The following is a 23,353-nucleotide window of genomic DNA, read 5'->3' on the forward strand; positions in this document are numbered from 1 at the left end:
AGCCCCTGAGAAGTCAGCCAAAGTCCCGTTACGGAGAAGCCTTGAAACGTGAGTATGTGGATTTTTCTTACCTTACATTTTCTTTAAGTGTGGACTCTAAAAAAGCCAAGCTCATGGAAACAGAACAGCATGGCGTCTGCCGGGGGCTGGGAGGTGGGGGCAGTGGGGGGATGTAGGACACAGGGTACATACTTTCCTTTAGAAGATGAATAAATTGTGGGATCGACTCGACAGAATGATCACTGCAGTTATCAATACTCTATGATACACTAGAATGTTGATAAGACAGCGGATCTGAAATGTTCCCACCACACACGCACACAAAGGTAAATATGGGAGGGGAGGGAGGTGTTCACAATGCTTACTGTCCAATTCATTTCACAAAATGTGCGTGTGTCAAAATATGGCCTCGCAGTCCTTAACCTCACCCAATGTTACACGTCAATCATAACACGATAGAGCTGGGGGACGGCACCTCAGGATGGCAGCAGGAGAGCATGAGAGCAAGCACGGGGCTTTCCTGAGCGAGGGGCCTCATATGACAGCACAGTCACATGCCTGCGGAGCCAGCCCTGGTTCTCCCTGCAAATGCACATCTCAGCCCTGAGCACGTGTCGCCTTCTGCACCGCTCACACCCCGGCCTGAGCTCCCCACGTCACTCCTGTGGCCTCCTGGCTGGCCCTGCTTCTGACTTGGCCCCTGCTCCTGACTCACAGCACCAGGGCCATAGTAAGTGGGATGGCGCCCCTCCTTGCTCCAGCCCTCCCCTGGCTCTTCATCTCGCCCAGAGTCAAACCAGGCTGCACAATGGCTGACAAGTGTTCTCATCCCCCAGGAGTCTCTCCCTTGCTCACTTGGCTTCAGTGACACGGAATTCCAAGCAGTCCTCAGACAAGCCAGGCCTGTTCTTGTGGCGTTTGACCTTGCTCTGTGTCTGCCTGGAACCTCCTGGGCATTGGGGGCCCGTGTGTGTGCTCCCCCCACACTTTTAGGTCCCATTCATTCACACGTCTTTATCAGGCCCCAGACTCTATTCTAGGCACAGATGGCTGGACCCAGCCTCTCTCTGATCAATATGAGGTGGAACTTCATTGCATAAGCGTATTGACTATTTTATAGAGATTTTGCTGGAAAAACAAACGAACAAACAGAAAAGTAATAGGAAGAGAACTAGTCTCTCCTAGTCCCAAATAATTGACATGCAACACAACGCACCATCCTTAATTAGGGGTTGGGTTCAGGGTTAGGGACAGGCTTAGCCATCCTGCAGAGGAACCCTGAGCGAGCAGGTGGCCGGTCCCTGGGGGCCAGGCCTCGGGGAGGGCGGGTCTGGCACTTGTGTGGCGGACACCTGGCAGTCAGGTCTCAGAGGTGTGGGGCCGCGTCCTGAGCCTTGGCTCAGGGCGGACCTCTCCTCATGGTGGTGACGCTGAGAAGGAAGAACGCAGTCAGCCTCGTGGTCCGGAGGGAAGTCAAGGCACGAACTGCCCGCCCACTTGTCCGACACATGAGGGACGCTGGAGGCAGAAAGAGTCGGCCTAAGTCCATCAGTAGAAAGAGCGGTCTCATTCCGGCCAGGGTGGCTCTGAGAGTTTGAGAAAGAAGCCCCCTCAGAATCAGTGGGGGCGTCAGCTGGAAGCTTGTTTAGTTAAGAAAATAGTCTGTTCACGTAGGATTTGAGCAAAATGGCGGGGTGAGCTGACCCGGGACTCTCTCCCCTCCAAAGTACAACAAAGGACTGACAAAAAAACCCTGAATTGCAGCTAATGAACCTAATGCCACGACTCAGAGACCTACAGTATCAAAAGACAGAGGACGGACCCCCTGCTGCCCACCTCGGAGGAGCTGGAACGGGGTAGGAGAAAACTTTGCTCCCTCCCCTAGAAACCGGGATTGCTGCACTGGTCGGGAAGGAGCGGGGGCGGGGACGCATGACGGGGGATCACCTAGGACTCCCGTCCACCAGTACAGTGGAAACCCGCTGACGGGGGAAAGCCTCCGTGTGCGCGGACCCCATAAACCCAGGGCCCCGGGAGACCAGGGAACAAAACTGATGAATCCACATTGGTGCGCAAGAGAAACCGCCCCCACCTCCCCACCCCCACCCAGCAAAGCGCACTGGGCGCCGCCATCTTGCCCGAAGGCAGAGAGCTCAGAACACGCGGCACTAGACCCCCATCTAGTGGCGACGGGCTGTAACTGCAACCGAATTCTACCACCATGCGAAAAAACCACTCCTCTACCACCCAGCAATGTATAAAAGCCCCAGACCAGAAGGAAAACAATAAAAACACAGAATTAGGTCCTGAGGACTTGGAAATAGGTAAACTAAGTGATAATGTTCTTTTGCAGTGAGGAACATATGTAGGCATTTCTATTGGGTGTTTATCTAAGAGAGGAATTTTGGGGACCTAGAGTATGTGAAGCTCCATCTTCAGGAGATCTTAAAACAGCTTTTGAAAGTGGCTGACACCCTCAGCAGTCTGTGAGGGCCCAGTTACTCTCCATCCTCACCGACTCTTCATATTTTCAGTGGTTTTGTTTTAGTCATTGTGCATTAGTATCACATCTTGGTGTTAATTTACATTTTCCCCAGCAGTAACAATGTTATGCACCTTTTCAAATACTTGTTGGGCATTTAATTTTCTTCTTTGTGAAACGCCTAGTTGAATCTTTTGCCCATTTTTTTCTGGTAAGTTGTCTGTTTTCTTAATAATTTACGGGAGTTAGTTACGTATCTTACATGAGGCTTTTCCAGATAAAATATGGCAAGTGTTTATTCCCATTCTGTTCTTGCCTTCTCACTCTCTCGAAGATATCATTTGACGAGGAGATGTTCTTAATAATAAAGTCCAATTTATACATTTTTGTGTTTATGTTTAGTGTACCCTCTGACCTGCCTAAGAAATCTTTGCTTGCCCCAAAGTCATGAAAATATTCCCCTGTATTATCTACTACAAATGTCATTGTTTTAAACATCCACATTTGGATGTAAAATCATCTGGAATTGACCTTTGTTTATGGTGTGAGGCAGGAGTCAAGGTGAATTCCTTCCCGTCTGGATAGCCAGTGCCCCTGGACCACTGACTGAGAAGACTGTCTTCTCCCCAGTGCTCGGCCTGACTCTTCTGTCACATACAAATGTTCACGTCTGTGGGTCTCAGGGGGACTCTCTCTTCTTCTTCCTTCTCCTTGTGGCTGTCCTTGCAGTAGGACAGCACGCTGCCCTGATGCCTGTAGCTTTATACTAAGGCTTCATATCTGGTAGTGGAAGCTCTCCGGGGTTGTTCTTCTTCTAGATTGTCTTGACTATATGTGGCCACTTGTATTTCCTGTGCCAGGTGACGTAGAGGGTCAAATTTGAGTGCTGAAAATGGCCAAGTGGTCTCCATCCTCCAGGAGCTTTCAGTCTGGCTTAGAAATGGAGAGCCATGCCAATCTTCTCTGGATTCCAGCTGGAGCATCTAGAGCCCATTGAGGCAGAGCGAGAAGGTGAGGGCATGCAGTCTGGAAAGACTCTGCTTGGGTTCGTGGGCTGGAGTTCCCTTAAAGGCACTGGAGTCCTTCTGTTCTGGTGGGTTCTGGGGGCACCTTGGTGAGAGGAGGGACGTCTCCAGAGACTGAGACATTGGTGGGGGCCATTGTTCTGAACTGGTCCAGGCATGCTGACACACAGACCCTGGTGGGTGCTAAAGTTGATGATTTCTATTCCTTTCTAAGGTGTTCCCACACCATCAATAAACTGTTTTCTGTTCTGTCGTGAAACCTACTTGATGCCTCTCTTCTTGACTGAGTACAAACCAGGAAGGTCTGGGGTGCAGATCTCAAATATATGAATCATTGTTTCTGCCCCCAGGCAGCTGAAACTGTTCACTTATATTTCCTCACTCTTTGATACTCACTAAATACTACAGATAATCTTATTTCACATGACGCTTTGGGGAGGGAAGCTACAGATTGAACTTTTTTTCAAGTGAGTCTAGGACACGTTCTTTTGTACTTACATTTGGAAACTGAGGCATGTCTAACGTCCTATAATCCATACACCCCTAATCAAATAACTGAACCACCTTTTCAAGGGCAGACTGAGTTCAACCTAAGAATGTTGCCTAGCTTCCTCTGAGAAGCTAGCCTCACTTCTCAAAATTCCTGCCCTACAACCAGAAATCGAGTTACCTGTCAAACTGACAAAAACCACTTGCGTAGGCTAACCTTCAGAAACCTATATACGTAATCTGCACTTTGCTTGGCCATTATTTAAAGGGCTTCTGAATGGACTATACATTGCACAAACCGTGAGAGTCAATGAGAAAAAGAGAGTAAATACGAGTGAATGGTGTAAATGAATTGCTTTATCTCCTCAACTTAATTCCATTCCCATGTACTTGAAACATTTACCACAGATAATCTGACATCTTAGAAATGGAGTGTTAACAGTACCTCAGAATAACCCCCATATGAAGGCCTCGCCAACCAGGCCTGCAAAGACTATGGTACAGGGAAGAGAAGGTTTGGGAGTCAGACAGACAGGGGAAATATTTTAATCCCAGCTCGGCCACTAAGCAGTTGCGTAGCTCTGGGCATATACGGGTGTAAGCTTCAGTTTCCCCAACTGTAAAATGGGGATAACAACAGCTGCCTCAAAAGACCACTAGGATTCAGCATGAGGGAATCCGTGAGAGCACCTGGCACATGGCAGGCACTCAACAGTCAGAATGAGTGGAATCTTTTGGTTTCCACCAGATATCAGTGCTAGCAAATGCAGTCATACAACCCGGTGTTTCCTCTTCCTTTGTCAGGCATCATTATTTCTAGAATTATTGTAAGGCATCATTACGATTAGAACTCAAGCATCTGGAAGAGTGCACGCACACCACAGGGACTTAGAGACTTCGAACTCAGGGAAATTGAATTCTGGTTAGAGAAGAAAAGTTCCTGAAAAATGAACAATAACACAAAAGGTTCAACTGCCTGTCACAGACCATAATTTCAAAGGAGAGAATGATTACTTAAAGATGACACGACCAAGCAAGACTTCAGGGAAGAAGTGGAAACAGGAAAACCTTGAAATAAGGCCAAGACATAGCTATGGGGAGGAGGAATGGGAAATCTCTCAGAGAATGGAACAGATTTCACAGAGTAGCAGCAGTGGGCATGTGTATCCATCAGGTAGTCAGGGAATAATAAAGAGACCAATTCTGCTGTAGCGCAGAGTTTTGTGTAGGTGAGTGACAGAAGATAAGACCGTAAAGTAGTCAGGGATGACATTAGGAGAACCCAAAAAACAAATTTCAGAGAAATAAATCATGTTTGGCAGAAATCATAGACTTTTTCAAAACAAACCATGAACAACCCAGTGAGCTAACAAGACCGATCGATCAGAGATGTCAGTGAGTAGACTGGAGAGGAGAGAGACAGAGACTAAGTGACCAGTTAGGAAGCCACTGTCACAATCCTAGCAGAGAGTGATGAAAACCTGAATTGGCATGATGGTGGCATGACGGTAAAGATGGAGACAGAGATGAGAGGTATAATACAAAGTCTCACAGACCTGAACGCAGAGGGAAGAAGCATGGATGACAGGGTAGACTCAAGAGTGGGAGCCTGAGAGAATGGCAGCACCATGAGAGGAAGAGGCAAGTCTGGAGTCATCTAGGGACACAGGAGGCAAATGTGGTTTCAGATGGGTTGTTACCAAGGTGATACCCAGAAAAAAAATACTAAAAGTCAGCACACAAAGACCTGAGTTCTAGATGGGAAGGGAAGCCCTCTGCTCACCAAGCGTGGCTGAATCCACGCAAGGTGCAAAGATTCCAGCGCAAAGAAACAAAATGGGACCAGCACACTGAGTATGGCCCTCCCTGAAACCCAGGTTCATGAAACAAGTGAAATCCTCAAAGAAATCAGAGAAGCAGCAAAAAAAAAAAACCCAAAATTTAGTGGTGTCACTAAGGCCAAGGAGATGAGTCTCAAGAAGAGAGAGGAGGTCAAGAAAGCCGCATCCCACAGAAAAATCTAAGATGAGAGCTTGAAAACAAGTCATCACACATGACAATTATGAGGCCCCTGGAGACGTTCAAAAAACCAGGTTCAAAGAAGTCTCAGACGGCAGGAAGAAATAAGGAAGTAGGAAGAAAGCAGGAGCAGTATCTACACTCTATACTTTCAAAGGCACTTTCCTAGTAGAAGTCTCATTCAGATTTGTAATCTGGAATAAAGAACATGTGGTTTTAAGAAAATGAGAGGCCGGCCCAGTGACACAGTGGTTATTTAGTAGCCCAGGGTTTGCAGGTTCAGATCCAGGGCAAGGACCTACACACCACTCATCAAGCCATGCTGTGGCAGTGTCCCACATATAAAATGGAAGCGGATGGGCACAGATGTTGACTCAGGGTGAATCTTCCTCACTGCCCCCCAAAAAAGAAAAAAAAAAAGAAAATGAGAGAATCTGATACTACAAACTTCCTTTAGTGGTCACAGGCCCACATCTTTCCCTTCCACTCTTCTTGTTTCATCTGATTTCCTTACCTTGTGTAGCCTCTCGACAACCCTATTTCTAGGCTGTACTTCTGAATCTCCTTTCAGTAAGAGAGGGCCAGGTCTAGTCACGCCTGCCCTTCTCACCTCTCTCTTTTTTTCACTCACATCATATAGGCAAGGACAAATGTCAGATTTTACAAGAAAACCAAGATTTGATCAACATTTCTCTTTCATGTTTTCAAAAGAAGGCCATTTTCCAAAAAGTACATAGACAGATACTCAACATTATTAGTTATTAGGAAAATGCAAATTAAAACCACATTGAGAAACCACTTCACAACTACTAGAATGGCTAAAATTAAAAAGACTGGCCAGGATGTGGAGCAATTAGAGCTCTCAAACACTGCTGATGGAAATGTAAAATAATACAACCACTTTGGAAAACAGCTGAGCAGTTTTTTTAAAAGTTAACATACACCTACCCTACGATCCAGTCACTCTACTCCCAGGTATTTACCAAGAGAAATGGAAGCATATGTCCATACAAAGACTTGTATGGCCAAACACTGGAAGCAACTCAAATGTCCAATAACAAGCCAATGGATAACCAAGTTTTGGCATATCCATACATTAGACTACTAAGCAATAAAAACGAGTGAACTATTCATAGGTCCAACAACATAGATGAATTTCAAAATGAGTATGCTGAGTTGGAAAAAAAAAAAAGCCAGAAAAAAGGGCATGCAGACTGCATATTTCCATTTATATAAAATTTTACAAAATGTGAACTAAATCTACAGTGACAGAAAGCAAATTCATGGTTGCCTGGGGATGGATGGACGGATTGGAGAAGGACATAAGAGAGGTATCACAAAGGGCCATGATGGGGGCTGTTCCCGTGGTGCAGTGGTTAAGTGCGCACGTTCCACTTTGGTGGCCCGGGGTTTGCCAGTTCGGATCCCGGGTGCGGACATGGCACCACTTGGCAAGCCATGCTGTGGTAGGTGTCACACATATAAAGTAGAGGAAGATGGGCATGATGTTAGCTCAGGGCCAGTCTTCCTCAGCAAAAAGAGGAGGATTGGTAGCAGTTAGCTCGGGGCTAATATTCCTCAAAAAGCAAAAACAAAGGGGCATGAAGGAACTTTTGAGGGTGACGGATATGTTCATTATCTTGATGGTGATGGTTTTATAGGTATACACCAAACTGATCAAACTGCATATATTAAATATGTACAGCTTATTTTATGCCAATCATACCTCAGTAAAGCTGTTTTTAAAAAATAAAAGTTGAGACAATTGGCAAAATTTGAATGAGGACTCTGTATCGTATTATAAAGCAAAGTTAAATTTTTCTTTTTGACGAAGATTAGCCCTGAGCTAACATCTGCCGCCAATCCTCCTCTTTTTGCTGAGGAAGACTGGCCCTGAGCTAACATCTTTGCCCATCTCCCTCTACTTTATATGTGGGACGCCTACCACAGCATGGCTTGCCAGGCGGTGCCATGTCCACACCCGGGATCCGAACCAGCGAACCCCGGGCTGCCGAAGCGGAATGTGCGCACTTAACCGCTGTGCCACTGGGCTGGCCCCAAAGTTAAATTTTTAAAAATGAAGAAAGTGGATGTCCTAAATCCCCATAATATAAAGTCACCATGAAGGCTGGGGACAAGGGCTTCTCTCTGATAAAGTGGGAACATCAGTTGCGCACTCCCACTGCTATCCTATTTTTGAGAGAAAAACAACCAGCTGTGCCCTTCATCAAAGAATGCCCTCTTAAGCAATCTTTCCAAAGTACATGCCTGCCTGTACTCTTTCATGTCTAAAACTGTTTGCACTACGTCATCCTCCGAGGACAAACAAGTTCCATCTCCCTGTGGCTCCGCAGACCAGAGCAGGGCCCGTGGCCCTAAAAGGAAGGTGTAGAGAGCTTCTCTCGCCAATGTCAGGATACCAGTTCTTTACCTGCGTGATTTCTTCATCAGCAGCCGCGTGGATCCCCCAGACATTACAAAGACGAACTTCCTCTCCGAGAAGTCCTTGCTGCTCAAAGAGTCTCACTCTTAGACAAACCAGAACCAGACATTTACCAAACAGTTTAGGCCTGAAGGTCCCATTTTGGATGCTCAGGAGGGGTGCCAGGCAAGCAGGAAAGGTCAGAATCCCCAGTTAGTCTCTCTTCGGAAATGACTGGAGGATAAAATCCCCCAGGTCTCAAGCCACACGCAAGAAAAAAACAGCAATTGTGAACTTTTCCTACGTATTTATGAGAATAATTACCAGGCTGAATGCCCATCTCTACGTTCCCATCCGGTGTCAAAAAGATATGGCTAGCACTTAGATTAAAAACAAAGCATCCAGGGGCCAGCCTCGGCCGAGGGGTTAAGTTCACATGCTCTGCTTCAGCAGCCCAGGGTTTGGCCGGTTTGGATCCTGGGTGTGGACATGGCACCACTCAGGCCATGCTGAGGTGGCGTCCCATACAGCACAACCAGAAGGACCTGGACAACTAGAATATACAATTATGTACTGGGGGGCTTTGGGGAGAAGAAGAAATCAAAAAAAGAAGATTGGCAATAAATGTTAGCTCAGGTGCCAATCTTTAAAAATAAATAAATAAATAAAGCATTCAATATGGCATTATAATTATCGTTCTAAAACTGACTTTAAAAATAATCAGGATAAATAAATGTTAACTCCAAAATAGCCACATGTTTATTCTGCTTTCTATCTTTAAAACTTTAAGAAACTAAATTTTCTCAAAGTAATCACACACAGAAATATATAATATGCTCTATTTAAAACATAAAAGAGTTCCTGTCGCCACGTGAAAATTTCAAAATATTCTTCAATTTCTTATTCTAGCATCTTACAGAAGGTACAGTGAAATGATACCATTCACAAGTTTACACAAACTCAAGATACTCTCTTATATCAGTTAAAACACTATAAAACTGTATTTTACATGCACATACTTTATTCTGTACTATACCTTAGTTCAGATACTACACATCCATAACTACATATTGCTCTACAGAATAAGAGGCACAAAATCCCATACGTGATTCTTTATGGGCGATTTGGGGGGTCTTTCAAGGGAAATTGTGGCCATATGTGATTCTGTCTTTATACACCAACCTAGGACCCGACCCCACAGTATAGACTCTCCTGGAAGCAGCTGCAGTTTCCTTACAGGACAGGTAGTTGAAATTAGGGCAAGGATTTTATGCACAGGAAATCCACAAGGACAACCTTCACCAAAACCGGCAGAAGAGCCCAGCAAGAAGGCTCCACACCTCCCACTGCTCTGGAGCCAGAGGGACAGATTCCTGTGTGTCTCACTAGCGCCTCCCCAGCCTGGAGAATCGTATCCTGTCGAGTCAGATGTTTTGCCTGTAGTTCAGACAAATGCTTCCCGGACATTTCCATGAGATGGCTCTAGTGATGATAGTTTTTTCCCAAAGAAGACAAGACAGACTTGCTTCTTCCTTTCACGTGATCAATGCACGCTCATCTCCATTATGTTCTAGTCCATCCTCGTGATCATTCTCTATATTACTATATCTTGAATATCCTTTCTTCTTTGGCTCTTACTTTAGCACTGGTTTCCATTTTTCATTATATCAGCAAGGAAACTTTAGCCCTATTATCCATAAACTGAAGCCACCTCATAGTCCCCTCATGTCAAACTTTTTAACTAACCTCAAATACAGGAACATGATAACACTCATTATCAATGAGAATTCAGAACATTGTTCTGTTCTAGTTAATGAAGTGAGGCAGAAAACAAAAAGTCTAACTAGAAAGGAGGAGACAAAATCACATTATTTGTACACAACATGATAGCATATCTTTAAAAAAAAAAGTAGAGAAAGACTGAATCGCCAGAAAAGCTACTAAAACTAAATGGGAATTCAGTCAGTAAGCACTGCTATAGTCTGTCAATAATGAGCGAGGACAACATAATGAAAAGATGCCCTCATTTTCATCCACTTACAGCACCAGCAGCAGGACGAGTACTTCATCCTCACACGCAGAATCTACTCCAAGTGCGTTCACTTGGCCCACAGAAAAATCCGAAGACTTTAACATCCTCCCCCTCCCACTGTAGCCTAGACCACTGCCCGGCTGTCCCCCTCCAAAACGGGTACAAAAATTCTGAACCTTCCAGGAATCTCTTCTCTTTGGCCTGGAGGAGATTTGAATCTTTTAAAACAAAATAATAGAACTTAAGATACGTAGGGGCCGGCCCCGTGGCCAAGTGCTTAAAGCTCCGTGCGCTCCGCTGCAGTGGCTCAGGGTTCGTGGATTCGGATCCCAGGTGTGGACCTGCTCCACTCCTCAGCCAAGCAGTGGAGACATCCCACATACAAAGTAGAGGAAGACTGGCACAGATGTCAGCTCAGAGCTAATCTTCCTCGGGCAAAAAATAAAGGAGGAGGATTGGCAACAGATGTGAGGTCAGGATGAATCTTCCTCAAGAAAAAAAACTTATGATATGTAAACATTAAGAAATAAAACTCCTTCTAAGTTTGACCAGCAAATTCATTGTCTAAAACAAGAAGATAGTAAAATCAAAATGAATAGCCAACAAAAGAACTGCTGTGACACTCCCACGTTCATCAGTAGCATTAGCTGTGCTGAAAACTGAGTTAGAGAGAGAGAAAGACCACACGCTGTTGTTCTCAAACACTCAGGCCCGTGCTTGTGCTGGTTTACACAGAACTGAGAGAAAACCTGAGTGAGAAAACTACCTACTAATAGCTTCTTAAAACTTGTTGGGACCCTAAAAAACCATATTTACATCTCAGCTCCTAGGCAAAGTCATCTCTAAGCCAATGCAAAAATAAGATGGTTTACTCTTTTCTACAGCCTTGTTAAGCTAATTTTTCCCCATGTCAGTGGTATATACTTTACAGCAACATTCTTCAATGCAGTTGCTAACGTGCAGACAGGAAATGTTCCAGGCCATCATCTCTGAACTCCCTTCCCACCTGTGTGGCCCACCCAAAAACCATTCCTCTTCTTCCTAGCTAACACAACTCCAGTCTTTTTCACCCTCCTGTGCTGTCATGACCTCCAGAGAAGGCGAGACTCCTCCCCAGTCCAGAGTGAATTATGTTGGGTCAGAGTTCATCACAGTGATGGTATTTCCACGACCAAGCCACTGGTTTAGGCATGGACACAATTCTGGCCTGGGAGATGGGAGGCGTAGTTTCTGGAAAGTTTTCCTCAGGCTTTAAGAACACAGAACGGGTACAGTCTCTTTTTCACGTCTCTGGATGTGTAGTTACATAAAGACTTGAAGTCACTGAGCTGCTGGACCAACCAGCCTTGGAAACTCCCACTTCAAGACCTTTTGTTATGTGAGATAAGAAATGCCCCCGGTGTTCAAGCTGCTTTTGTTGAGTTTTCTGTCACTTACTCCCAAAAGCTTCCAAATAAAGCACCATCTAGTCTTCTAGCTAGTATTACTCCACCTGTAGAAGAAGCCTCTGACAGCGGACAGAAAAGACAAAATCAACCAATCTGTGAAACTGGAAGAGGATCTGTCCTTTACGGCCAAACTAGCTCTTCACAAAGAGGAGCTATTATTGATCATTTGGAAACTATTCTGTCTTTGGTAGCAATTACCCTCTCTCTTTTTTTGAGATGAGTGCTTCTCCCATAAATCAAATGTCCTTATTTAATATGGGGGGAGGCAGGGAAGAGATTTTGATTACTATAATCTTACTAATTTACAAACAGTAACAACCTAATCCTAATTTATCTCTCTTGGGACCAGACTAAGAAATAGGCCTAAATCAAAGGGACCTAGTTCACACATAAAGATGAATTCCCTGAGAGAAAGGACTATGGAGAAAAAATTCTCCAGGGACAACGTGGAATCTCCTCGATGAAAGCCTGTAGAAACAGAAGATTCATGCAGCTGTGAAGCCTTAGGCACTATACTTGGATCATACGGCAATTCAAGATCCCTGCCACGCTGATCTAAAGAGAACATTTATCTTCTTTCTAAACAGAAATGTAGAAAAACATCTAAGTGTTAAAATAAAAGCAAAAACTTCTTAATCTCAAACTCTACGACAATTATATATACTTATGCAAACCATTTGCTATGGCAAATCCACCTCATTACTCTAGGGAGCAAAAAAGGCAAACAGTATGACCAAAACTCCTACTATGTCTCAATTCCCGTCAAATCCGGACGGTGTCAGGAAGTGCCTTATTCAGCCAGAAAATGTCCAGTGACTAATTTAACTGAAAGGTAATTTATTTAATTAAAAAGAGAAATGGAAGTACTTACTGGATTAAAAAAGAAATGGTATATATACTTATCAGAATCAAACAGTTTCCGCCCTATGGCAATTCGATAACTAAGTGAATACACCTTTTTAAATGTTTTTAGATTAAGAACTTTACTGTCCAGGAGTAGTGCTGACTATAGACTGTCCTATTAAAAATACAGTTTGAAATATTTAACATTTATGGCTCCAGGGCACTAAATCCCCACTCACATTTATAATGACCAAAACGTAGAAGATGAACATTGAAAAGCAACTGCAAATAAGTGTTCACTTCTCCAGGGAAGTCGTAAGGTTTGCCGACATGATGTGCAATGGATAACTGGTCTTCGGTTCAGCAACTAAGACATAAATTATGTGTCAGCTGCTCACACAGGTGCAGGACAAGGAGGGCAGTGATGGTATGGGAAAGAACGTGAGTCTCAGAAATACAGCCTACTGCTATCGTCCCTTTCCCGCTTGTACACATTACATTCAGGCACCCTTTCCAAGTGATTACAGACCCAGAGATGCCTAGCCTGGGGAGCAGACAGTTCTTCTGCACATGTTAGGAAATGGAGACTCTATCTGGTTTCGCTGTACAATGCACATCTTGCACCATCATACGTAGTGGCCCCAAACTCACCTTCCGGAGCCCCGTGCCCGGCAGCAGACGGGAACTCCCAGGTCTTTTAGGAATGGGGGAAAGGAAGTCTCATTCTTAACAAATTCAACCACCAAAGCCATCCCTCATTCTAGAAAAGTTGGAGGCAGCAAAGGTTCCATTAAATTGGGCCCTATTTCTCACTAAACAGAGAAAGAAAGAATTCTCCAGCGAGATCAAGGAGTCAAGATTTATAGGTTTGTTGCTCAGATGGAAAGTAAATCTTCACTTTTTCAGCAAGGCTTTTTACAGCACACACTTCAACTTTATTGAGAGGATATTAATATATCTGTATTATGATTTTTCTGTATATGATTATTCACTTAAAATGCTTTGTATTTTTCAAAGGAGGGCCTATAACTATAAAAGAAGCTATAAAAGGTACAATGTGCCATTAATGATTTTTTTAAACGATGGCTTTGTTTTTTATTTGTTTATTTAAACTTTGCCTTTGAAGATTTATATGAAAAGCACATTATAACTGGGGCCAGCCCAGTGGTGTAGTGGTTAAGTTCTTGTGCTCCACTTCCGTGGCCCATGGTTTGTGGGTTTGGATCCCAGCCACAGCCCTACACACCGCTCAGCAAACCATGCCGTGGTGGCATCCCACATACAAAATAGAGGAAGACTGGCACAGATGTTAGCTCAGGGCCAATCTTCCTCACACACACACACAAATATTATAACTAACCATCACCAAAGCTTGAACTTGACTTAGGTTAATTGAGGGAATAATGTAATAAGTAGTCTTCTGGAATAGAAATACAAGACTAGCATCTACTAAATAGACCAACTCAGTATTACAAACGAATGAGAAAATATTTTGCTGTTTAAAACTGGCAATCATTTATATATTAGGAAATTACTTTGGTCCTCAAAAAAAAACTGCTTCAGCATAAAAGAAATTATACAAATACATACATACCCCTACATACTTATCCTAAAGTCAAGCCTTTGGTACTTAGAAGTAAAATAAAACATAAATCACTATTGCTTATTGAGAATGGCTATGTTAATGCCACTCTAAGTTCTATGCAAGCCTTTCACGAGCCAACAGGCAAAAATGTTAGAGATTCTCTGTAGCGGGATGGAGATTCTGCCAGCAAACAAGGGGAGTGGGTGAGAACAGCTGTTTGAATGTGACTCACCGTCTGCTCTGACTTCTGACCCCACTATGTTTTTAACTGCAGGGCTTTCTTAAGTAATTGCGAGATCCACCGACTAAGGTTTCCAGCATAGAGTTTTCAAGACCACCACCACATGTCGCAGGGACACAACCATCAGAATCAAACAAGAAACTCCCAGTCCTACTGAGCAACATGAGAAGACCAGGCAGCGTGCACCTAACAAGGCCGTGCACGCTTCATGACTCAGATGATGACATCTGCGAGCTTCAACCAGAAACTGATAGCACACGCTCTGGAGACAGGCGGCTCCAAGTCTGAATCCCAGTTTCAAAGCCTCCTTTCACCACCTGTGAGCTGTGAGAGATCCTGGGTAAATCACTTCACCTCTCAGTGCCTTTATTTCTACAGAGATACAACGGGGACAACATGGCACCTACCTCAAAAGCTGTTACGACAATGAAAATTAGGTGATATATATCAAGCACTTGGAAACACTGCCTGGCATTTTATACATAGTCGATAAATGTCAGCCATTATTATTATTACCAGTAATAGTGGTTTCTTTACTTCTCCTCCAATCCAGAAATCCCACTTCTGGAAATCTACCCTGGAGAAATAATCCAAACTACAGTACAGGCACAAAAATACTTAGTACCATGTTATTTACAATGGTGAAAAGTTAGAGAAACCTAAATGTACACTAATAAGGAAGCAATTGAGTCATTTATCCAATATCCATCCAGCAAAATATTACTCCGTAACTAAGAATACATTAGAAACACAGTAAAGAATTATGGAGCAAAATGGCTATGTGTTTATACAATTATACAAAGCGAAAAGAGCCAAAATTTAAAACTATATGTACATCATTATAACAATCTAAAATTATACTTAAAGTGCATACTAGAAAAACTAAAGCAAGTAATACACCAAAATCATCACAGTGGATGTGAAGATAATATTTGGGGTGAATTTTTTTCTTTTCTGTACTATCACATAGTCATATTACTTTTATAATTTTAAGATTATTTTTAAATGTTTAACTTGCTACAGACTTATTTTAAGACTAATTAAATAGGGTTGGGAAAATGGTAACAAAAGTTAAACCACAAATATATTACTGAAATGGTTAAGAATCAAAGTAGAAATTAAGAATAAAACAAGTGCTTGAAATATTAACACTCAAAATAAAAATATTTTTTAAAAAACTGAGTCCCTAATGAGTTACCCAGTATTTAAACTGGACAGAGTCCAGGGACCACTTACATCTGAGACTGAATGATAGACATATTTTTTATTGTAAAATGACTGTCAGGGAAACGAAATGATTTAAGAGAAATGAAGACATTGCGCTGTTTTTTAGTCTTGGAAAAGCTATCTCCTGTAACAAAACCTAAATTAGTCTCGGTAACAAAGTAACATAGTAATAAATGCCTTTCCATTGAATAAATCAGACCTTATATATAACATATCTTTTCATTGTTTTAAAATGAGTCCATTTAGATAAGGTATGACAGAAATAACGTTTTACAAATTGGGGAGGAAATGGTCGATGAACATTTTATGAATTCCAGAAAATATCTAAATAGAAGGGAGGAAGGAAACAAATTTCTAACCAAACTCACTATTGTCCAAATCTGTTAGCTCAGGGCTAATCTTCCTCACCAAAAAAAAAACGGGGGGGGGGGCGGGCTCATCTCTCCAAGTAGATGGAATGCTCCCTGAGGGCAGAGAATGCACTGCTTGATCTTCAGGCATCAGAGAGAGTTTAACACTGTTTTCCACACGTGGCAGACTATATAGAAAATGCTGGTTTAACTGAACTGAACATCTAAATAATCCGTTCAGAAGAGGCACCAAGGTCAGCAGTCAACTCGAAAAGGTTCCTAAACACAGGATGGGGGCAAGGGGAGGGGGCTTATTAAGGGGGAAGTGCTCCTTGCCTTTTGGCAGAAATCTTAATGTGCCACTTTAAACCAAAATAATGTGAATTTTCTCTTAAACCATAAGGCATTTGTCCATACTAAATCCACAGGCCTCTTGTACATCAGTAATGTGGGAACCCAACATTTACTAAGAGCAGCTGTAACGTCTGAGAGCAGATCACTCGTGCCACTCATTATTTATTTATTCAGAGCTATATCTAATTTCAGAAAGGATCCAGTGAAACGTACATAAGTACATATACCACAACAAGATAAAATGACATACCTAAGAGCAGAAAGAGAAAAATGGGACAAAAGAACGCTGAATGCAGGAAAGAGAGGCTGTCCTGGGAGTAGGTTCATGCACCAAATTAATGTATTCTATAAAATTCTGCACATTTGCTCGAGGAAGGTCAGAGGTTTGGCTCTAAGAATTCTAGCAGCCAACAAAAACAGGACGATCCAATCAGTTACACGAGTCAGCATCCTTAAGATAAAAATAAAAGCTATCAGAGAACTCTCTCCCCCTTGGTCCTCATAAGAGGAAACTACATCGTGTAACAAATCAAATACTCAACGACATCCTTGCAGCTGACTTGTCACAGCTTCGGAAGACCATCCCTCTTAATGACCCTCCCAGGCACATGACAGCACACAAGTCAAATCAACGCAAATGATGAAGAGGAAGGCAACCCACCCAAGGAAAGGGTCCACTACACAGCCCCTGCAGGTCTAGCTTTATCAGAAACAGATTTCATTCCACCTAGACTAACCTAAAATCCAGAGGCTTCATGCATCCACTTACCTTGAAATTATAAACAAAACTTGATGCACAAGTCCATTTCTCGGAGGGATACGTTTGTAGTTTCATAACATCCTCAGAGAAGCATGACTCAAGAAAGGATAAGAGCCCCTGATCTACAGCACTAGACTGTGTGCATCCTTCAGGCATCCCTCCACAAGCACTTTCTCTTCGGAGATTTGGAGAACTGCTGAGCCTCAAGACCGCAGCTCCTGACAAGCATCTGATGGGTGCTCCTCTCTGATGTCAATGTGGAACTCTGAGCTTAACCACTGGCGAGGCTGTGTCTCAGCCGTACAAGACAATGATACGTGACCTTTCAGACCATAATGCCCACAAGCACATGGAGCACCTAACAATCTGCTCTTCTGGGCAGCTTTCCGCTATAAGCATTCACAAAGTTACCTCAAAGGACTGGTGATATTTTCTCTAGATAACATAAAAAGTAAAAACAAAAACCCATCTTTTGCTTGCGGATAAAAAATTACAGGTAAGCACAAAAAAATCGTTTTCCTACATAAACATTATTTTTTAATTTTAAAGATAACCTTCCCACGTCAGTTGATACAATTTGAGCTATGTTCTTTTTTGCCTTTTTGTTGTCTTCATCTTTTGCTATACCGCAACACAAGCACTGCCATAGCCTTAGACACACACACACACACACACACAGTCAACCATCCACCCATAGTATCGTGGTTAGAATGTCTCAAGGGCCCAAGGCCATCAAGTGAGGAAGCTGGCCTGTAGGGCCACCGAGACAAGGCCCTTTAAGATCTCACCCATCTAGAAGTCACAGGCATCCAGAGTCTGGTCCTCAGCATAACAAGGCCAAACACATATCTTTATCAAACATACACACTTGAGTAGACTCAAGAGAACTAACTCATCCTAACCCAACTAGAAGGGACTGAAATGCAAATGACAATACCAATTTACTAATTAATCAAAGAGAATATCCCTTCTCACTAATCAGAAAATTCACATCTGAAGCCACAACGCTGCTTGCCTAATGCTAGGATACGAGGTATCCTGGATTGATAGTCAATTCACCACAAGTTAGACCAAAGAGAGACAGAGAGTTTGGGGAATACCCAATGAATTATCCAACCTACACCTTTTTAGGGACAAAGTTGTCCCTTTCACATGCAGGTCTCCTTCCCTTGGACATCATCGCCCTAACACTGCAGGCTTCTTGGTCTGTGAGCTTTCTTCCTCCACAGCCTTCTCTCCATTAGGAACTTCTCTAGAGAGGGTACAATACAACTGATGAGGGGGTGCCGTACATGCATCATTAGCCTTGTTTCAGATCAAAATCTCCCAGATAAAGCTGCTCAAGCCACCCACCCGAGGCCACAGCTGGATAAGGCAGAGCAGAGATTCAAAGCCAGATCTCAAGCCCAAGCCCCCTTTCGAGCTTGCAGTAAATCACTGCTTTCAAGTGTCTTCCCACAGCTTCCACCTCCCAGCCTGATTGAAATGCCCCTCCTCAGGGTCCCCTAACACCCTAAGCACCCATGGCACTAAGTGCTGGTACACAAATCTCTCACTACACTGAAACGTTCTGAGGATGGGGATCATAGCTCACTCATCTCTGTATCCCTCGTGTGCTATCCATCTATCCAGATAAATATGCCAACTAATTTGTCAGTGGTTTAATATGAAGGTCACCAAACTGAAGGCCTTGAACTCGCTGTGTAGGATTAGGAAGGTCACAACTTCTCCAGCCATCAACAAACATCTCATCTAAAACATGGGATGAAATGGATATATGAGGTGGCTTTAGGTCCCTTCTGGATCTAAAAAGCACTAGCACTATAGACGGGCCCTGGTTTTTTATAGCCTATCTTAGCAGTTTGAATTATTAGAAATAAGTTAACCTCGTTGGTCTTCTGTACCACTCAACAGGAAGCATATACATAAATAATAGTTCAGAAAAAGCTTCCTCTTTTCTGAAAGGAGATAACTATCATTTACACCAAAATCAAACAGTGGCACCCTCCTCTGGTGAGTGTTCAAGGAGCTGAACACCACAAAAGGCAAGAATTTGATGGTGGGATTTTCTTTGAATAAAAGAAAAATCAGAGAGAAATTACCACCTAATATTCTTTGTTATTATCATATTCCCAATAGCAACTAACTCACTCCTTTTTACAGCACTTTCCTCATTTTGCTCTAAAACAAAGCCAAAATGAATGAACTGGCTCCATACTGCAGGAGGTTAGAAATAGAAAATTACTTTATTTTTAAGGGTACTGATTATATTAATTATTTTGCAAACAGCAGGCTTTCTAATGTAAGGCACAACGGAAAGCATTTCATAGTTTGGCTAACAATGATCATCTTCTTGTTTAGCATTTAAGAACTTAATGAAAAGCCCTGTACATGTAAAATACTCCTGGTTAAATAAGAGCATTTATCATGTCCCTTTTCTGGATGGTATATTTACTGGAGGATAGTACTGGAAATGTTTCAATCTGAAATCTGCTTGGGTCTGAAACTTTCAGGTTTTAGAATATCAACTTAATAGAAAACTTAAAATACCCATTCACTTACACGTGCGGGCTCAAAATATGTCAATATAGCACAGCCAAACAAGTACAACCCAAAGTTCCACAACATTAATAGTATATCCAGACCTTTCAATTAAACACAAAACTGTGCTAAGGCCAGAAGCAGACTATCATCTGCCAACAATTTTAATGTAAAACGTATACAGTAAATATAAGCTTTGCTGAATGGTTTACGACAGTCCAGGCACATAAAATGAAAATATGCACATTCTAACTCAAACCAAGGAAACAAATCAGTCATTATACTGGCGACCTCATCATTAAGGTGTGTCTTCCTCAAGTACACAGCACGTCTGTCAATCAAGTTCACATCCTCCTCCTCCTGTGAGGGGAAAGGAAGCCCACACTACACCAGAGGCTGCGAATCACAACCAGCGAGAAACCCTGAGTAGCAAAGCCAGAATACAGAAAGGGCTGGGGCGGGCGGAAACAGGAGAAACTGACTTCAGCTCTACGAAATACACTTTCCAACTAAGTTTGTCACTCCTGGCAAAGTTGGTTCTACAAGGCAGGAAAACACACTGTCCTGGAAAGATGAGCAGAGCAATGGGTGAAGTGATTTTGCGTCGAAGATGCAGATAAGCTAACCAATTGAAAACTTTCTCAACGTCCACCCAAAACAAAGACTGAAGAGCAAGCAAGCCCTTGAAAAGGAGTGACATGCCCTACCGCCCATCCAGATGCCAGAAGGGCCGAGAAGAGAGGTGGGGGAAAAGTTGGATGGGAGCATGGGGGTGTGGGGGAGGGGGAAATGGCGAAGGAGGGCGAGCATGAGTAAGAAATTATGCTGCAAAAAAACAAAAAAAAGTATTCAGCAATAAACTGTCACAAACTGCCAAACTGAGAGAAATGGGGCCGGCCTGGGGCTCTGTGGAGCGCGGCGATGCGGCCACCTGTGCCACTCACCCCACCTGAGCCCATGCCCGAGGACCAGAGCCAAGCCCCGCCTCCACCTCCAGGAATCCGAGCCCCGCGCACAACCAGGGCGCCACAGAAATGCGGGAGAGAGACCTGACTCGGCCTCTACCTTCGCCTCTGGCTCCGAGACAACCCCAAATAAAGGGGTTTAGCAGCAAGGACACCTCTTCGCGCTCACGCCGGCCAGGGCGTGGGGGTGAGATCCGAGCGCCGCCACCCCTGCAAAGGCCGGAGGCAGCTCGGTCCCGCTCCCCGATCCAGCCAACGCGGGCGGCCGGCTGTCACCTGGCCGCACTGCACCCGCCAAGTTAATGGAGTCGGGAAGCAGCGCAGAGACGCCCCTCGGGCGCCTCCTCGGGGCGCAGGCACGGCACGGAGTCCCAGCTCCTTCACCCACCCTGACTCGCCTCTGAAGATTCTGTCCCTTTCCCTAACGAAGCGTCACAGACACTTTCTTCCGTCTTTGTGCCCAGCTCAGCCCAAACCTCAGAACTGAAGCTCTGAGGCCCCGGGCCAAAGGCCACCCCAGAAACCACTCACTCTTCCCGCGAAGCCCGCACGGACACCGCTGGGCTCCGGCCCTGGGGAACCTCACAAGTCACGAGGCACGAACCCGGCTGTGGACGGCCCTCCCTCCCCCAAACGGGATCCAGCCGTGTTTTGGGCAACTTGAGCCGCATTTGAACGAGCGGCCTTGTCCAGCCGGCACCAGGTCATCACCACGCCCCTCGCACCCAGGTCCTACCCCGCGGCGCAGGCAACGTCCTGGTGTACACACACACACACACACACACAAGCACACCCTGTCAAACAAAGCCCCGGAGAACTCCTACCTCGCCCCCGTGCCCGTCGAAGATCCCGAAGATGGACGGGTGCGACTTGTTGGCCAGGTCCGTGAGAACTTCGAAGCGGTCCTCCATGTGGTCTCTCCGGCCCTGGATGGAATACCCCGCCACGTTGTGGCTCTTGAACTCCCAGGTCTTGGAGAACTCCGCCTCCAGCACGTCGAGCCCCCCGAGCCGCTCGTTCTGCACCATCTCGGCCACCTTGCCCTTGACCATCTTCACGCCGTCCCGGCTGGACTTGACGATGGTCTTCACTTCGTCCGTGTGGAAGAAGTAACTCCACAGCGCCAAGCTGATGCACAGCAGGAAGAGCGTCTCGGGTCTCAGCAAGAAGTAGCGCATGAGGCGACCCAGCAGAGACAGCAAAGTCACTGTATCCTCGCTAGAGCCCGACCACCAGCACGCGCGCGCCCCGAAGGCTCGCCGGTCCGGAGCGGGGGGGACGGCCCGCGGGAGGGGCAGCAGGAGGCTGCGGAGCCGAGCGGGGGGCGGACGCCGGCGGCTCGGCGCGGCCCGGAGAGCAGAGGCAGCCTCCATTTTGTCTCCCGGCCTCGCGGCCCGAGGCCCGCGCCCTGCGCACCGGCGCCCGCGCCCGCCGCCCGCGCCGCCGCCCCTTCCTGCGCCCCTTTGTGAGGCGGCGGCGGCGGCGGCGGCAGTCAAGCGAAAGTTGCGCCGGGCAGCTCGGCCGCGGCGGGCGGGAGAGTCCAGGGGCGCCGGCGCGCACGCGGCCCCTCCGCGGGCCCCTCGCCGCTCGCGGAGCGGTCAGCAGGTGAGGCGGCGCGGGGCGCGAGAGCCGGCGGGGAGCGAGGCGAGTCCCCTCGGCCGCCGCTGTAAGGGAGCGCTGAGCCGCGAGCCCGCCGACCCCTTCAGACGCCGGTCCCCCGAGAAAAAAAGTTTTGCGGGAGCCTGGGCAGAGGCGGGGTCCGCGGAGCCCGGCGACGCAGCACGATGGACGCGGAGCCGCAGGCGGCCGGCGGCTCTGCGTGCTTCTCCCGGCAGCTCGCGCTCCGCTCGGCTTGACTCGGCTCGGCGTCGCCCGCGCGCCCGCTCCTCGGCCCGGCTCTCGCTGGCCCCGCCCCCGCGCTCGCCCCGCCCCCCGCGCTCGCCACGCCCCCCGCGCGCTCGCCCCGCCCCCGGAGCCGGGACTCGAGGCCCCGGGGCTCGGGGCGAGCTGTCAGAGGCCAGGGAGCCTCGGCGGCGGCCGGCGCACACGCAGCTCCGGGCGGCCCAGCGAAGCGAGGGCGAGGCGAGGGGCGCGTCCACGACCGAGCTCGAGCGGACGCTGGTTCCTCCTCCCGCGCGGGCTCCCGGGACAACACGACACTGACCCTGGTCGTCGTCACGCTCCTTGCCCGGGAGCCGCGGCCGCCGGCTGGAAAGCAGAGGCCCGGCCGTGAGCGCCCCCCTCCGGCAGGCCGCGCGGTAGCGCCGTCCCCGCGTCGCCCGCATAAGGCAAGCGAGAAGGGACGCACGTCTGCCGCCTCGGAAAGCGGGGCGGAGCGGGCCGGCCGCTGGGGTTCGGTGGCGGGGGCCTGCCCGGATCCCCCGAGGCGAGGAGGATCGGGGCCTCGCAGCCTCCTCGCGACGGGCCAAGACCCTCTGGAGGAGGACAGCAAGTGAGGACTGGGGCGCCTGGAGGTCGCTAAGATTCTCGCCCCCGGAGGGCGAGGAGGGGCTGCCTCTGCGAGCTGCCGCCCGCGAGCAGGGGACTCCGGCCCGGAGGCTCCCCTGGGC

General features: G+C 46.3%; 1 protein-coding gene across 2 annotated transcripts in view; it reads right to left on the reverse strand.

The window, feature by feature from the left end:
• LOC138922178 (protein phosphatase 1L-like) overlaps nt 1-22,156 on the reverse strand; it is a 43,063-nt gene extending 20,907 nt beyond the window's left edge. For both annotated transcript variants that reach the window (XR_011435257.1, XM_070258998.1), the window contains exon 1: nt 21,608-22,156. Coding sequence is in view for 1 of the 2 variants with exons in the window: in XM_070258998.1 (XP_070115099.1) it covers nt 21,608-22,156 (549 nt within the window). In the remaining variant the exon portion in view is untranslated. The remainder of the gene's footprint in view (nt 1-21,607) is intronic.
• Between the last annotated feature and the right edge of the window lie 1,197 nt (nt 22,157-23,353).

The sequence above is a fragment of the Equus caballus genome, unplaced genomic scaffold (genome assembly GCF_041296265.1).
Source record: "Equus caballus isolate H_3958 breed thoroughbred unplaced genomic scaffold, TB-T2T haplotype2-0000563, whole genome shotgun sequence".
Taxonomy (NCBI): Eukaryota; Metazoa; Chordata; class Mammalia; order Perissodactyla; family Equidae; genus Equus; species Equus caballus.